We start from the raw sequence: 16,866 nt of genomic DNA, 5'->3' as shown, positions 1-16,866 counted from the left end.
AGATCACCACCAGGCCAGCAGATCACACGACGACTTACGCTGCTGCAGCAGCAGCAGTGAGTCAGTGCACAAACATGCACCGTGCACGCAATTGCAAGGGGCTTCTAAAGCAGGCCCGGGCCGTCCAGGCAGCAGGCGGTCCGACTGAGTCCACACCCACGCAGGCAGGCATGACGACGACCTCAATCAGTCCCACAACAGTCCTCTTCGTCGACCTCTCCTCACCCAGTCACGCGCCCCACTGACTCTCTAGTCTAGGGACTACATCACATGATCTTATCTCGACTTACTTATTGGCTAAAGAGCAGACTGAAATCTGCCCATTTTGAGACCTGGGGCCCGGGGTCAATGCCTATAACTATAGTGGTAGAGGGGGGGTGGGGTGGGAGGTCTGAAGTGTGCGCATGCGCTGGCCAGTCGAAATCTCGACAACTCCGGCCTTTTACATGCGCTCGGCACTCGCAGTACACGTCACCCTCTGCCTGCCCTGTGCGCAGGCTGCCTGCCTGTCACTCTGCGCAGCCCCACCCCCCACGGGCCGGCCCACTTCCTTATGGATGCCCGATCCTGTCGGGCTTCTCCCGGGGCCTTGGTGCGCGCGGCGCTCCGATTTTTTATCGAACTGGAATTTGCTTTAGAAAACACATTTTATTATGCTGCAGTGCAGTCGGCGGTCGTCCATCCTAGTGGGGCAACGCCCCAACGCCCCCAATGGACGCACCGCCGTCTTTCTAAGAAGCATGTCTGTGTTTTGTCGAACTGAAAACAGTTGTCTCTGAAAGGAATCAACAGGAAAACACATGGTGGGGGCTGGTGGGAACGCAGGGGAGTGGGGTTCGGGGACTTTCTGTATTTGCTATGTTGGGGTCATTGAACACGGTGTGCTGAATACGTTGGGTGCACTTCAATTATGTACAGACAGAAAAACAAAATCCCTTCCATCTGAAATAAAAACAATTTAAGCCAAAGAGCACAAAACAAATTGTAAAATAAAGCAAAGCCCTTTGGAAGAAAAAAACACGTCTGTTCCAAACAGGGAAATGAGAATTAAAAGCAGATCTAGCCAGGGAACAGAAAATATTTCTCAAAATAAAGCACAATTCCTTCACAAGAGAAAAACATGGTCCGTTCCTAACAGTGAAAACGTAACCGCTAATAAAGCACAAATCAGCCTTCTAGTGAAGATTGTTATCTTTAGGTTTACCGCATCTGTGGAATACACATTACCTAAATTAAGAGAAGCAGCAAAATGTTAAAGTTAGAAAAAAAAATGCATTTCACTGCTAAAGCCCGCAAGGCAAGCTGCAAGCACGTTTAAATCAAGCAACTCAAAACCCCTAAATAAACACGTTCCTTACAACAAATAAATATCGCAAATGCAAAAACAAACACTTCATCACACCGGTGCAAACAATGACCTCCACGCACGTTCTAATTAAGGAACCAAAAACAAAAGAGTTCCAAACGAAATACTTCATCCCACTGCTGGCAAGTTTACAGTAGTTAGGCTGTGCTGCGTGGGCGTTAACAAACAAAAAAAAAGGAGGAACTACAAAACATATAAACGACTAAAAACAAAGAGATTTTATGACACAAGCAAACTAACCAATAAAAAGCTAATAGGAGGAGTGCCAACACACTTAGTAATTACTGAAAGTCTCGGAGAGACAGTGCATGCGCTGCCTAGGCCTCGACCTAAAAAGGGAGATCAGTGAGGAGGCCTGGGAGAAATTAAACCAGGCAGTAGAGCTGAAAGATTCAGCCCTCTTCTAGAAGATAATAAATAATCCATATTTTAAAAATAATAACGTGGTGAGAATCAATACTGTAGTACCACCAGAAGACTGGGTGTAACACTTTAAAAGTATTTTTAACCCAGAAGCAACAGATATGATTGATTTGAAAAAAGAAAAATGTATAACGGTAAACCCAGTAAAAACATCACCAATCACACCAGAGGAAATAAAATCAGCACTCCAAAAAAGTGCAATTGGGAAAGCAGCAGGCTCAGATGGGGTGCCGATAGATGTTTTTAAGTATGATTTGGAATTCTGGATACCAATATCAATGAAAGTTTTTATTGCTGCTTTGGGAAGAGTATTACCAGCCACATGGATTGAAAGTATTATTGTACCCATATTTAAAAAAGGTCACAGGGAAAAGGCAAATTGCTACCGCCCAATATCCCTTCTTGATCCCTCTTCCAAGATTATGGGCCGAATTATGCTGGAGAAGCTTGAAGCTTGGGCCAGTGAAAAAAATATACTAACAGAGGCGCAGTATGGTTTCAGAAGGGGTATTGGGACGGTAGAGCAATATTTAAACCTAGAGTTGTTAATTGGGAAGTACACAATAACTAAGGAGGGGATACTTCATTTATGTTTTGTAGACCTCACCAGTGCCTTTGACTTAGTCAATCATCAAAAATTATGGCAACATTTTTAAAAGGGCTTGGTGCTTCCACAAAAATAATCTTATTTTTCTCAAAAATGTATGCATATTTAACCTCAAGGGTATGCTATGGAAAATCAGAGGGATGTACGCCTGACTTTGAGGTCAAGAGTGGTATCAGACAGGGATGCGTATTAGCTCCCCTTTTATTTTCATTGTATACATATAACTTGGACTCGTTTTTACAAAAATTGGTTGTAGACGCCCCGAAAGTTGGAACACGCCTCACCCCCGTTTTATTATACGCAGACGACGCTGTCCTAATGTCTAGAACTGCAAATGGCCTACAATGTCTAATGGAAAATTTTGCCCAATACATGAATGACATAGACTTGCAGCTGAATCTAAAGAAAACATTTGTAATGTTGTGCAGGGGGAAGAGACAAAAGTGTAGACAACATAATGTGGGAGGGGTTTTTATAAATAAAGTCCCAACATTTTCATACTTGGGGATGTTCTTTTGTAATAACAGTACATGGAAATCACATATTAAATTATGCTAAATGAAATTTAAAAAACGACTAAGGGTATATTTAGATTTTTGGCTAAATTAGGGAACAAACCGATACGAGAAATGTTAACCTTGTATAGGAGTAAGTGTGTCCCAGCAGTTAATTATGGAGCTGTAATATGGGGGAAAGCAAATACAACAATCCTACAAACTAATGAAAACAAGTTTTAAAAAAGATTATTGGCTGTTCCCAATGCAACTGCAAACATCATTGTTCATAAAGAACTGTCCGTCCCATATGTAAATGATGCTATTAATATGGCTATTCTTAGCCTCTGGCATGGCATATGGACGAAGGAAGAAACACAATTTTCGAAGGATTTAATTATTGACTGCCTAGCTCTAGAACATAGAATGAAAATACCATGGCTAGGGCACATTTTTAATCTCTTGATGAAATGCAAAGTAAATACAGTTAAGCCCTATGTATAGAGCAATACAGTAAAAGCGAACTGAAATTAAGATATATTACCACTGCAGACTACGAAAGGGAAAGGGTGGCTAACAAAAACAGACTGTGGTAGCTTATTATGAACGTCCATAAATGAGGGGTTCCCAGTTATTCCTAATTTTGGTTCAGAATATTCAGCACAGGTTTACCTAACCAGGTTAAGGATGGGTACCTTACATTATCTAATTGCATTTCCAAGTACAGAGAAATGGCAACAAATATTGCCACCCTGCCCGTGTGATGGTAAAACCTTACAGTCCACCTTGCATTTTATCCTTTTTATATGGGTATCCGGAAAACCTTTTTAAAACCCCTCTTTTAAAAAAAATATGCTTTTTAACTATAAGGATGCGTTTAACTTTATATATAGTCTGGACACTATGAAAATCATTGGCTTAGTTATTTGCTTCATACAACAATCGATTAGAAAAAGAAAAGACTACGCCTTTTTGGAAGTATTGCTGTATGAAAAAGAAGATGCGTAACATTATTTCTTTTAAATTTTACCTTCCTGCACATTCTGCACTTGCACTTTATCGTATGAATAGTGGTAGCCTGTATTTTTTGAAACCTCCGAAAATAATGTACTTGCTCCTTTATCATGTTATCCTCCCCATGAAGCCCACATTTGTAAATATCATTTTTAGTTTTAATTATTGCCTATGGTAAACTGCAAGAAAGTATTTTTAGATATGAGTATTAGTATGCTTTTATGGTGTTTTTTTCATTGTCACCGAATAAAGCTGTTTTGATTTGATTTGTGAAAGGTAGGACATGCACTGATGTGTGTGGCATGTCCTGATAGTGAATAACTGCCCAATTGATTTTTCACTAATGTCAGGCTACCTGTTCCCATAGGACAGAATGTGGAGTTTGTTTATAGCATCTTCTAAACATAAATACCCCTGAGAACAAGGTGGGAAAATAATGTTTAGTACACCTGAACTCAGAATCTAAAGATGCATCTTTTAGTAAAGGTGATTTTTACATTCTGTGTTTGAAAAAAACACTTTTAGAAAGTAGGTATTTTCTTCCTTAGCCATCCAATATGCATCTGCTGGGTTTGTGGATTGATTGTCTGGCTTTGGGATGACAGGGGCTGGGGAGGAGCTGTGGCTCCAGACAGAGAGTCTAGATAGGTCATAATGGGCAGAATAGACCTGGGCTCCATTTAGAGTAGGGGAGGAGGTTTCCTTTCACCTGAATGGGCCTGGTCTGCCTCTGACAATGCTGTTTCCACCTCCTGCCAGGAAGCGCACCTAGAGGACAGAACTGCTTCTGTCTGGGCACAGACAGTCTCTGCCTCCGGGGAACAAAGAATTTTGTGGTATAAATATTGGTGCCCAGAACTTTAGAACTCTTTTGAACCTTGAAAACTGCCAAGACGAAGAGCCGGAGAAGCTGTGAGGAGGAGCTACCACTTTGCTGAGTGCTTTACTGTGTTGGCCTGCAGTGGCTGCTTCTGTCTTGGGCAGTGAAAGGACTGGACTGAACTTTCTGTATCTTCTTTATTGAGTATCTCCAAGGGCCTGAAATAGAGCTTGCCTCCTGTTCTGAAGTCTCAGGGACGCAAAGACTTCACCAACCTCTGGATACCGCTTCTGGAACCGGTGTTTCCGCTGCCACAAAGAGGGGAAACGCAACTGACTCCGCCGCTGGCTCTGTGTCCTGAGAGCACCGCAAACCGCACCATCCGCATCTCACAACACAACCCTGGTCCCACCAACGACGACGGACGTCGCCGCCGCCACCACCGAGCTGGTGCTTGTACCATGACCAGTGGGCACAGCTCTCTGCACCGCCTCGCTTCACTTTGCCATCCTGGTCTCACTGACGCCGCTTCTGCTGCTGACTTCGACACCCGTGACCGTATCATGGGTGGAGGCACCACTCGTTAGTTTCACAACACACTGCATCTTCCAACACAGCTTTCAGGGCTGACGGACAAAAAGCTCCTGCTAACCGGCTCTGTTCCCTGCACCGTAACCTACCAGCATTACATCAAGCACTGTCTCGCCCTGCACCGTAAGCCTTAGTTTCACTGACGCCGTCTGGACGATTGTCACAGAGCCGCTGCCTGCACCGCATCGAGAGGACACTGCACCCTGCACCGCTTCCATTTTGCAACGCAACTGGTACAGTTGCCACGACCGGCTTGCGCCACCATCTCAGCCATAGCAAGAAAGGTACTGTTACTGTATCTGTTTGCGCTTTCGCTGGCCTGTGCTGATGAGGTCGGCTGAAACTGTTGGACTCAGTTGTTTTCAGCATTGCGGTAGCCCTGGATGAAACTACCGATTCGTATGAATTGTGTATTTCACGTATTCTTGCAAAGTTTACCTTTTTAAGTACTGTATTGTGAATTCTTATCGTTTTGGTATTGTTTTAAGTATATAAAATGTTGGATATTTTTCTAAACCTGGTGTGGTGTCCTTTTCTAAGTGTTTTTACTGTATTACTTTTGCTTATGTGCAAATGCTTTACACACTGCCTCTAAGATAAGCCTGACTGCTCATGCCAAGCTACCAAGGTTGAGCAGGGGTTCTTTTAGGAGTGTAACTCCCTTACCTTGACTAGGGAGAAGGGTTCCTACTTAGGCAAAGGTGCAAACCCATGCCAACTAGAGACCCCCAATTCTAACAGGCCGCATCCCAGCCCATTGTTATTTTGCATACCATGCCTGCTCAGTTTGAACCCAGCTATATGCAAATCAGTATTGCCCTACTCCAAACGGAACAGTCCAAGCCATGTCCTCCCTGAACCGGAACACAGGCAACGCATGACCGGATACCCTCTAGTTATAGACTCAACAGCTGGGTACAGCCTGATTCCAATAGCACAGTGTGCATAGACCCATGTCTGGGCATACCCATCCCACTTAGGGCAAGGTGTCAATAGTCCTTTCTATTCTGTACCCAGAGGACTTTAAAGGTATCATTTATGTTATATAGACTTGTATCGCGCACAGATACTCCAATGAGTGTCCCGGAGCGCACCTGAAAAGGAGTCTGAGTCAAAAGGCAGAGCTAGAAGAGAAAGGTTTTCAACTTTTTCTTAAAATTCACAGAATCTTTGACACTGTGCAAAGCCAATGGCAGTGCATTCCATGCCAGCGACACTATCCGGGCACAGGAGCTCCCAACAAGCCTTTGGTGGTTAAACCGAAGAATCTGCGCCAAAATTTGGGAGGAAGAACGCAGCTGTCTCCTGGAATGTAGAAAGCAAACCTCTTCTGAAAGTAAATGGGTCTCAGACCATGGAGAGCTTTGTGGGCAATTGACAGAATTTTAAATTTTATTCGGGCCTCCACTGGGAGCCAGTGCTGAGATCGCACATGAGAACAAACACTACACCTGCTAGAAAGACCCAGCAGGAGTCTGGCAGTCAAGTTTTGTATCACCTGCAATTTGTTCAAGAGGTAACCTGGGATGCCAGCATACAGAGCATTAGCGTAATCTAACTGGGAGAGAATCAGGGCGGGGACAACGGTTTCCTTTGCCGATTTTGGAAGGAGAGGGAGAAACTTCCTCAGATTTTTCACCATTTTAAAACAGGTACCGGCCAGCTTTTTGACCTGTGATGAAAAGGTTAAGTTCTCACTGAACGAAACCCATAGATTTTGGGCAGAGTCACCCTTAGAACTGGGAAAAGGGAAACCTGGGGGCCACAGCTTCTCTTTGAAGTTGGCAGCAAATGTGCTGTGTCCCTCTCCATGTCTAAGCAAGTCAACGACGTCTCCTCCTCCTGCTACAACACCCTCTGCATGCTCCGCAGGATCTACAAGTGGATTCTGACTGAAACATGAAGAACTGTGACACAGGCCCTCATCAGCAGCAGACTGGACATCGGCAACGCCAGCCAAACACATATGACGACTACAACGCATCCAAAACACCTCCGCCTGACTGATCTTCAACGTCCCCTGCTGCAGCCACATCACCCCCCCCACCTGATAGATCTACACTGGCTCCCTGTTGACAAGAGGATCACCTTCAAGCTCCTCACCGATGCACACAAAGCACTCCACAACGCCGGACCAACCCGTGGCCACTGGTTGGGGAACAGAGACACAAGGTGGAAGCCAGACCTGCAGTGAGCGACCCTCCAAGAAGGACCCGATCCAACCCCAGACTGACCCTGAAACAACAATCTCCGAAAGGCGCTCAAGAAGCAAGGTGTGGGGCACTGTATCAAATGCTGCCGAGAGGTCCAGCATAACCAGAGTTGCCCTCCTGCTGGCATCCAGACACTCACGGATCGCCTCTGACACCTCCAGTAAGGCTGATTCCGTGCTATACGAGGCTCGGAAGCCAGATTGAGCCGGGTCGAGCAAACGGTAAGTTGATTCGTGACCACCTTTTCACAAACCTTAGCCAGAATCTGCAAAAGTGAAATAGGACGGTAGTTTCCGGGAGTCAAAGGGTACAGGGACAGCTTCTTGAGGAGATGAAGGATTTGAGCCTGCTTCCAAGACACCGGGACCAGAACCTCCTGCAAAGACATGTTAATGATCTGATTATCTTCCAGATTGATAGTGTCCGCGACGGTGGCCAAAAGTCTGACTACACAGGGATCAGTTGGAGAACTCGATTTCAGAGCCTTAGAATTTTAAGGGTACTGGGCAAATCAGCTGGCAGAAAAGATGACAGAAAAGGAGTGGGGACAACTAAAGGCCGAACAAATGGACAAGCAATAGGCGCCAAGGCACAAGAGGAGAAGGCTGCTTGGATAGTGCAAATTTTGTCCAGAAAACATTTCGCAAGGGTATTACACCAGGACTCTGAGACAGGGACGGAACGTGCCAAAGCACTGGGGGACATAAAACGTTGCACAAGAGAAAACATTTATTTTGAGTTGTTAGCCTGGTCGATACGCAATGTAAAGTATCAGCTTTTGGCTGCCGCAATAGCAGCATAGTAGCTTTTCTGTTAGGTTCTAAGTGTGTGTTTCGCCGAGGGGCAGTAGCCACTGGAGCCCCACGCCCGCTCCAGTACCTTGCGCTCGTGTTTCAGGACTTTGAGCTCAGGTAGAAACAAGGTTTGGAAGGAGATTCCCTCGCAAGCTTAGACCGGCATGGTGATGAAAGTGACGACACCGAGTCAGATATCCATTTAGTAAACCCAGTCACACTCCCTTCAAGGTCTTGCTGAAGGGAGGGTCTGGAGGCAGCCAATGAGCTATTAAAGAGAAGGGGGTCAAATTTGCCAAATGTCGGGGGCGATGGTAGCAAGTCAGCCGTGCAGGCTGAGTAACCTCCCAGGAGAAACAGATAAGAAAGTGGTCCGACCAAGGGACAGGGGAGGGCTCAGCCACCTGAATAGGCAAGTTGGGACAGATGGGATCTAAGATATGGCCCCCTTGATGAGTTGAATGAGTGACCCATTGAGAGAGTTCAGCCAGTTGAAGAGAGTCAAGAAAATCAGCAGAGTCCCTAGCCTCTTGTTGATCAAGATGGAGGTTCACATCTCCCAGTACCATGTACTGGGAGAATCGCAATGCACGCTCAGCTACAGCGTCCCCACAAGATTTAAGAAAGGCAGTAGCCGGATAGGGGGGCAGTAGATTAGGGAACCACCTAATGTGAAGTGATCAGAGAAATATATACTAAAATCCATTACCTCACAGTCACCACAGAGGCTAAATATTTCACTGTGAAAAACTCAATTATCCTTGTACAGGATGGGTAAACCACCCCCTCTTCCTACTGGGTGGTCCCCTGACAAAGCTTGAAGCCTACAGGAGTAGCCAGTGCAACAACTGAGTTAGATGCGGCATCCAGCCAGGTCTTCATAACAAACAACAGGTCCAATGAATTATCAGAGACCAGGTCGAACACATCAGCATGATGCTTCCTCAATGATCTGGCATTGATGAGGGCAGCTCTAATATGCGAGGACCTCGTAAATTTGCTAGGCAGTTCGAACGAAGAGAGTTCTAATATCGGAGAAAAGCCACAAGTAGCTCAGACAAAATCAGAGTCGAAAGGCATGGCGCTGCAATAGTGAGAAAGGCAGGTAGGAGGCCAAAGTGCTTTTAAGGACTCACCAGATAACTGTTTTTTATAGCCACCTGCTGGTTCACATCGGGCAGCATAACTGGGCCTGGCTGCTGACTTGATGCTGATGGGCACAGACGGGTTTGCCTGCGGCACGCCCGCTGTGTGTTCGTGCGGAGGTCATTAAGTAGGGTTGTATGGGGACGGCGAGCAGCGTGCAGCGACTAGAGTGCTGACAGCAAATGGTGCGAGGCACAGCCAAAATGGCCACCAAGAACCAACTGGCCCCGAAAAGAGCAACGTGCAAGTAGAAAGGAGTTTAACACACTCCAAGCATTTTCAAAAGAAAATAGCAGTTCAAAGGTGATAGGAGTTTAGCACACTCAAAACGTTACAACTTGGAAGCAAGTTTAAAAATTACATCACATAACTAAATAGTTCATCCCCCAAACAGCATAAAATACAGTGACACAAATTTAGCCCCTTTTAAAATTAGCCAAAGAACAACCTTTTCAAGCGTTGCTTGCCTGAGCACAGCCCGTTAAGTAGGGTTGTATGGGGATAGCGAGCAGCATGCAGCGACTAGAGCGCTGACAGCAAATGGTGCGAGGCACAGCCAAAATGGCCACCAAGAACCAACTGGCCCCTAAAAGTGCAACGTGCAAGTAGAAAGGAGTTTAACACACTCCAAGCATTTTCAAAAGAAAATAGCAGTTCAAAGGTAAGAGGAGTAAAGCACGCTCCAAACGTTACAACTTTGAAGCAAGTTTAAAAATTACATCACATAACTAAATAGTTCATCCCCCAAACAGCATAAAATACAGTGACACAAAATTAGCCCCTTTTAAAATAAGCCAAAGAACAACCTTTTCAAGAGTTGCTTGCCTGAGCACAGCCCGTTAAGTAGGGTTGTATGGGGCTAGCAAGCAGCATGCAGCGACTAGAGCTCTGACCGCAAATGGCGTGAGGCACATCCAAAATGGCCGCCAAGAACCAACTGGCCCCTAAAAGTGCAACGTGCAAGTAGAAAGGAGTTTAACACATTCCGAGCCTTTTCAAAAGAAAATAGCAGTTCAAAGGTGAGAGGAGTTTAACACCAAACGTTAAAAATTGGAAACAAGTTTAAAAATGACATCACATAACTAAATAGTTCATCCCCCAAACAGCATAAAATACAGTGACACAAAATGTGCCCCTTTTAAAATTAGCGAAATAACAACCTTTTCAAGCCCAAAACTACAGCTACTTTTCTGTGGTCCAGGGGAGTCATCCGCAAAAGGCCCCACATCAATAAATGGACAGCAAACATTGCTTGAGGTCTTGCTCTATTTGACCCTCACTCTTTTGCTGACTCGCCCTCACCTTCTGACCAGTCTCTTTGGCCCTCTTTCTAGTTCCACTCCAAAGCACTCCCCAACTGCCGGGCCCACACCAGGCACTGAAGTCTGATACCAGCCTCACCTCTCACAGTCATCCATACTTGCCCACATTATCACTGAGCCCATCAAAACAGTGAAGCAACTCAACCCTTCAATCACTTCACGGACATCTACCATGCCACACCACCTGGCACTGCTCTCAAAGCCCACTGGAAGGATACTCTAATAGTCTAACCTCGCCCTCTACCAGACACCTCTCAACCCACCTGCCACCTAATGAGTCTACTATGGGTCATTAGCCAATTCTGACAGCAGCCACAAGCCTTCCATGTCCCCAGTCCACATCTGTAGCTGAGCATTAACGCTTAATTTAGTAAATCCTAATACTCATGACGTTTTGCTGTCCAAAAGGCCACAGCTTTACCAGGTCAACAGTCAACATAACACAAAAGAAAGGGGAAGCAGGAAGTTTTTTAAGGCAATATGACACCTTACTTAAAATGCTAAAAAAATGCTTCACCTCCATCTGCTATTGTTATGATTAATAATTAGCTCCTGCAAAGCCACAACCTGATATTAGTCGGCATCACAGTGCTTTAAGTAGTCCGGGATGTGATTATTCTAACGTTTTGATCGCAGACCAGATCTTCAGTTTTGGGGAGGTGTGTGCTCTGCAGAGTGGGTATGTCAGTTTAAATTATTATTTTTTGTGGGTGAGGTCAAAGGGCGGTTCCAAATTGCTTCCATATTTCATGATTAGTTATGTATTAAGTAGCACTAGGCAGTAGGGACATGGGAGAATTTTAGTCCATAGTCCGCTCTGATTCCAAGGAAGGGCAAATTGCTCTTGCTCCTAATATTGCACCAGAGAGCTGGATGGACCACTATCAAAACCTATATGCCGCCCTGGCTGAAGAAATTCTTCTAGTAGAACCTTCCGATCAGTTATTACCCCAAAACCTGCTCCATATCAGGTATCAGGATTATTCCACCTTCAATGAATCTCTAGAGCCCAAAATAAGTCTGAAGGAGATAGAGGTAGCTATAAATAGGCTCCCAGTAGGTAAGGTGCCTGGCCTCGACTAAATCCCCGGCGACCTTTATAAAGATCATACTGGGATAGGGGGCCCTTACCTCTATCTGCTATTTAATGCTATTTTACAGGGCGCCAAATTACCTGCCACAAGGGTTGGAGCTGAGATTATACCAGTCTTCAAAAAAGGTTCCCCTCTTCTCCCGCTCAATTATCGCGCGATCAGTCTGATCGATGTTAGACAAAAACTATTCTCACGTATCATTCTTGATCGGTCCATAATTGGATGGAAGAACAGCAGATTCTCAGCCTCTTTCAGGCGGGTTTTAGGGAAAAGACGTCCACGGTCGACCAGCTATTAAGGCTCCAACTACTTTACTGGAAGACTGTGAGAGTAGAGGGTGGCAGCCTCTACTTCATTTTCGTCGACCTCCAAACTGCCTTTGATCTGGTGCCCCGAAAAATGTTGTGGGATGTTTTGGAGGACATGAGGTTACCTACTGATCTCCTTAACATCATTAGGAGACTCCATTCAGATAACTTTGCCCAAGTCAGGAGTGGTAAATGGGGTAGCCTTACATCTAAAATCCCAGTCAATAGAGGAGTCAGACAAGGGTGCGTACTGGCACCTACTTTATTTTGTCTCTTCATTAATGCTTTGATTGCCCACCATAAAAGTGTAAAAGACATTGACGTCCCAAAAGTGAGAGGCGAACAGGTGGTGGCACTAATGTTTGCAGACGACACTCTTCTGTTGTCAAAATCTCCCATGGGAATTCAACGTGCCCTAGACAGCTTTGCGAATTTTTGCCATATAAGGAGGTTAGAGATTAATACTCAAAAAACCAAATTTATGGTCTGCAATCCAACTAAAACCAGATGTCCCAATCCCTCTTTGAATGGCGTAGCTTTGAACAGGGTCACTGTTTTTGATTACCTTGGTATCACTCTTACGGACAAAATGGACTGGGCCCCCCAAATGGCAAAGGCTAAACTGAGACTAGCCCAGATTACGGGTGGTATTTTAAAATTACATCAAGAGTCCTCATCTAAGCCAGTAGCATCGATTATTGAAATCCATAAAGCCCAAGCCAGGGGAGCAATCCTATATGGAGCAGAACTGTGGGGCCATTGCCAGGTGGGTGGTATTAGTAAGACTGAAAACCAATTTCTAAGATCTTTGCTGGCCCTCCCCCAGTTGAGAATGGACCTGGGTATTAGACCTTTAGAAGAGGAAGTTGCCCTACGCCCCATTATTTACTGGTGCAGGTTGTGGGTAACTCCTGAACTAATTCATTTTAGAACAGCTCTGGAAGAGTTATTAATCCTCCCTGGGTCAGAGAGAATACCTTGGCTTGTTTTTATAAAAAAGGAATGTGTGAGATTAGACTTGCCTGGCCTCTGGTATAATCCTCCTGTTGTCTGCGCCCAGTTGTCCCGTCTTGAATTGATCAAGCTGGATCACAGAAAAAGACTAGAAGCCATGCTTGGTAATTCTTCTCTGGGCCCACTTACAGTTCAGTTTCTTAATCTTAAAGATGCTTATATAGTGGAACCATTCTTAGATGAAATTTTCCCTCCTACAGCGAGGAAGTATTATCTTCAATTTAGATATGGAACACTTCCGGTAAGGACCGTCGACATTAAATGGTCGCCCACGAAAACGATAGAATGTCCAGCGTGTGGGGCAAATGAGAAATCTGAGTCCCATATTTTCTTTTTTTGCCCGACTTACAAAACCATACGGCAACTTAGGCTTATCCGACTCTGTAAAACTTGGGATTCAGACATTATAAAGAGGCCCTCAGAATACTCAAGAGTAATACTTCTACCCCAGTTGTATTCTCAGTTTCACGCTTTATTGACGCCATGTGGCGAAGGAGAAGATCTTATCTGTAGAGGGAAATGATTTATGTACAGTATCTAGGTGTTTTTAATGTTGTACAGTGTTTAAAATTCTTATATTTTTATTTATTATTAGTGCTCTTGAATAGTGTTTTTAAGAAATGTTTTGGATGGTTACTATGTATCTTTTATGATCTTTTGATCGAAATAAAGATTATTTGACTGACTGATTAAGTAGCTGAATGGTAGGAAGTGCTTTTGGGTGCCTTAGTAGACAGTTAATTGCATTTTTGAGCTATTATAGGTGTAATTTCAGAATTGTATCTGAATTTGAGCTGTTGTAAGGCAGTGATGTATGGCACGTCGTTATGTCTGTATGCACTGTTTCTAAAGTAAAGAGTGGGTGCACCTATTCCACGCTGTACTTGTGTGACACTGCCTAGTGTGATCTATTGTTTGTGCTTTTATTTATCATGCATGATGCTGCAAGCTCATTGATACCTAGCTGTATTGAATATGTGAGCTCTGTTGGATGGGTGTGCGGCATACTCTCTAGTCTATTGTGCGGAATGTTTGTGTATTTCTGCTCAAGGGGACCACAGTGCGACCAAGCTATGTGGTGATTCTGCACTGCTTGATGTTTGAGAGTCATTGTCCCTAGCATTTGCTTTTGGACGGAAGAGTTCAGTGTGAATTTACTGTTGCATGCCAGTTTCTGCTAGAACAGCGAGGCATTTACATTGCATCAATGTAGTCAGGCAAGCCCTGTGTGTGTGTGTGTGTATATATATACCAAAAGAAGACAATAATCAAAGGTCCAGCAGGCGCAATGCAGCCCGTCCGTAAGGGCACAGAGGGACCCGCCCACCCCACCTTTTTGCAAACATGAAGAGTGTCTGCCATGCTGAGCAAAGGTCAGCCTGACAAACACTCTTCATGTTCAGGTCAGTCAGGCAGCGAGGTGCGGTACAACTGGATGCTTGGGTTGAACTTTGCCGGCATAAAGATTTAAAAGCAATATGGACGTGACATTTGCAACCCAGCAAAGCACATAGAGGTCATTCCCCCCATGATGAGTGGACGTGTCACAGATGGATTTGGACCTGGGCGCTTCAGTTTTAAGCCCTGAAGTGCCCACGACTAACTGTCCATCAGTAATGCTCGTCACAGAGTGGGGTGGGGTCAGCAAAACTCATTGACCCCATCACAATCAGGGACTTCTGCGTCGTCTCATTAGAAGACCCATAACAAGGTCAGCCAATGAGAGGAGGTGGTAGTCCCAATCATCCAGGAACCACCAAGGCTTCCCAATCACCACCCGTAATCCTAGCTGCAGCCCAGTAAGTTTTTAATGTTTTGTGCGTGCTTGTGTGTATGTATGGAAGCAAGTGTATTTGTGCTGGCTTGCTGTGAATCGGTGTGTGTATGTGCTTGTGAATGGGTGTATGCACGCTTGTGAATGTATGGGTGTGAATGAGAGTGCATATAGATAGGCATGTGTGTGTGTGCATGTGAGGCCTGACCATGTCCTGCTTGCGCAAATTACCAGCTGCCACTGAGGTCCAGTAACTCATATGGAAACTGGGCAAGGCAGGGATAGTGCCAAAAGAGAGAAATCATACCAAATTAGCCAAATTACATACTAGGACACCAATCAGAATTACATCACAATGTTCTTGTTTCCTTTGGATAAAATATCAATATAGAGTGAGCACAACTCTTTGGAATATTTCTCTTACGAATGCAAACGTAGCATCTAGCATCCTGCCCTATACTGACAGGGGCCTAATGCAGCACACTAGAATTCTTCACTTCCACATTTCACTGGCTCTCGCCAATGCAGTCACAGAGGACTATGTTCCTTCTTGGGCATTTGTGAATGATCATCTACTCAGCTTTACATATACCAGCTGCATGCCTAAGTACATGCAAATGCCTCCTGAGGTCTCCTGTAGGCTCCATGCCTTGCTACAAACGGGAGAATGCACATTTCTCTTTAGCATTCCCTGGCCACTTTTATGTGCTGGATCCTCTCATCCACTCAACTGGCAAGCAGATCTTGGCACTGTCTTCCTTCTCATCGGCAGATTGCAAATAAAGCCTTCACAATCCAGGCTCAATGCACAATTGTTAGAGTGAAACGTACTGCAGCCATTTATTCTACTGGACTGCATCTTCTTGTTTCTACCATTGCCAGGTGAGGTGTAACATCTTAACCTGACTGCAGTTACAAATGTTCAAAGCAATAACAATGTCATATAACATAGACGTCAACACAGTTAGGTGCAAAAACAGATACAATGTTAAGCTTTCCAGTTAGAGGAACAATATACCTGGGTATTAAGTAACATACATCAACAGGAGCTCTGTTCTGCAATTTAGACCCTTCAACAGTACACTATCAGGCGTGAAACCCTCACAGTGCCTTCATTCCATGCATTCCGCTGTGAAGGGATACCCCGCTCCACACAGCTGACACTGTGCACAGAGAATACGAGACCCTGACTGGCGTAGCAGGACACTTGTGCTCTTTATTCTCTGTATTGTTTTTTTATATGATGGCAGTGCTCATGTGTTCTGATAGCGGGTTCCCAATTTCTGCGCCCCAGGCATTATATGAATAGGTGCCTGAACTACACAGAGAAAGGACTATAATCAAGGTCACTACAACTGAACATGTTTATTTTGTTTTCCTCTGCCGTGTGTTCCAGTGCCATGGGGCTCCTGGTATGACCATGTGAAGGGTTGGTGGGAAGCGAAGGACTCACGACGGATTCTATACATCTTCTATGAGGACTTGAAGGAGGTGAGGGCTTATTGCTGTTGCGGGGGTGGGCTGAGTGTGGGGCGTTACTTCTTGTATATGGTATGACATTACTGCAAAAAGTGGGAATTGCATGGTAATAAAAGAACTGAGGTTCAGGCGCTGCGGCAGGAGCAGAGGGCATGACTGCGGGTTAGGAAGAGATGCGAATGAAACAGCGGACAATTTCACTTCCATGAAAGAGGTGAGGTGCAACATTAAAAAGGAGAGTGACTGCATTGCTGCCGAAAGGCAAGGGCACGATGTAGTTGTGATTCTATTTGAGCTGTAAAGGCACACATTCTACTACAGAAAGGTGTCGGTGTGCTGTTACTGCAGGAAGTGAGACTGTGACCCTAATAAAATCAAACAGGGTGTGACCCAACTGCAGGTAAGGG

General features: G+C 44.9%; 1 protein-coding gene across 1 annotated transcript in view; it reads left to right on the top strand.

Moving 5' to 3' along the window:
• The window catches only part of LOC147705735 (sulfotransferase 1C2-like), a 595,887-nt gene that overhangs the window by 514,951 nt on the left and 64,070 nt on the right, over nt 1–16,866 (top strand). The window contains exon 6 of the mRNA XM_086932182.1: nt 16,377–16,471. Coding sequence (XP_086788308.1) covers nt 16,377–16,471 — 95 coding nt within the window. The remainder of the gene's footprint in view (nt 1–16,376; nt 16,472–16,866) is intronic.

Source organism: Lissotriton vulgaris, chromosome 7, assembly GCF_964263255.1.
Source record: "Lissotriton vulgaris chromosome 7, aLisVul1.2, whole genome shotgun sequence".
NCBI classification, from domain to species: domain Eukaryota; kingdom Metazoa; phylum Chordata; class Amphibia; order Caudata; family Salamandridae; genus Lissotriton; species Lissotriton vulgaris.
This window is presented reverse-complemented; position numbering and strand designations above follow the sequence as displayed.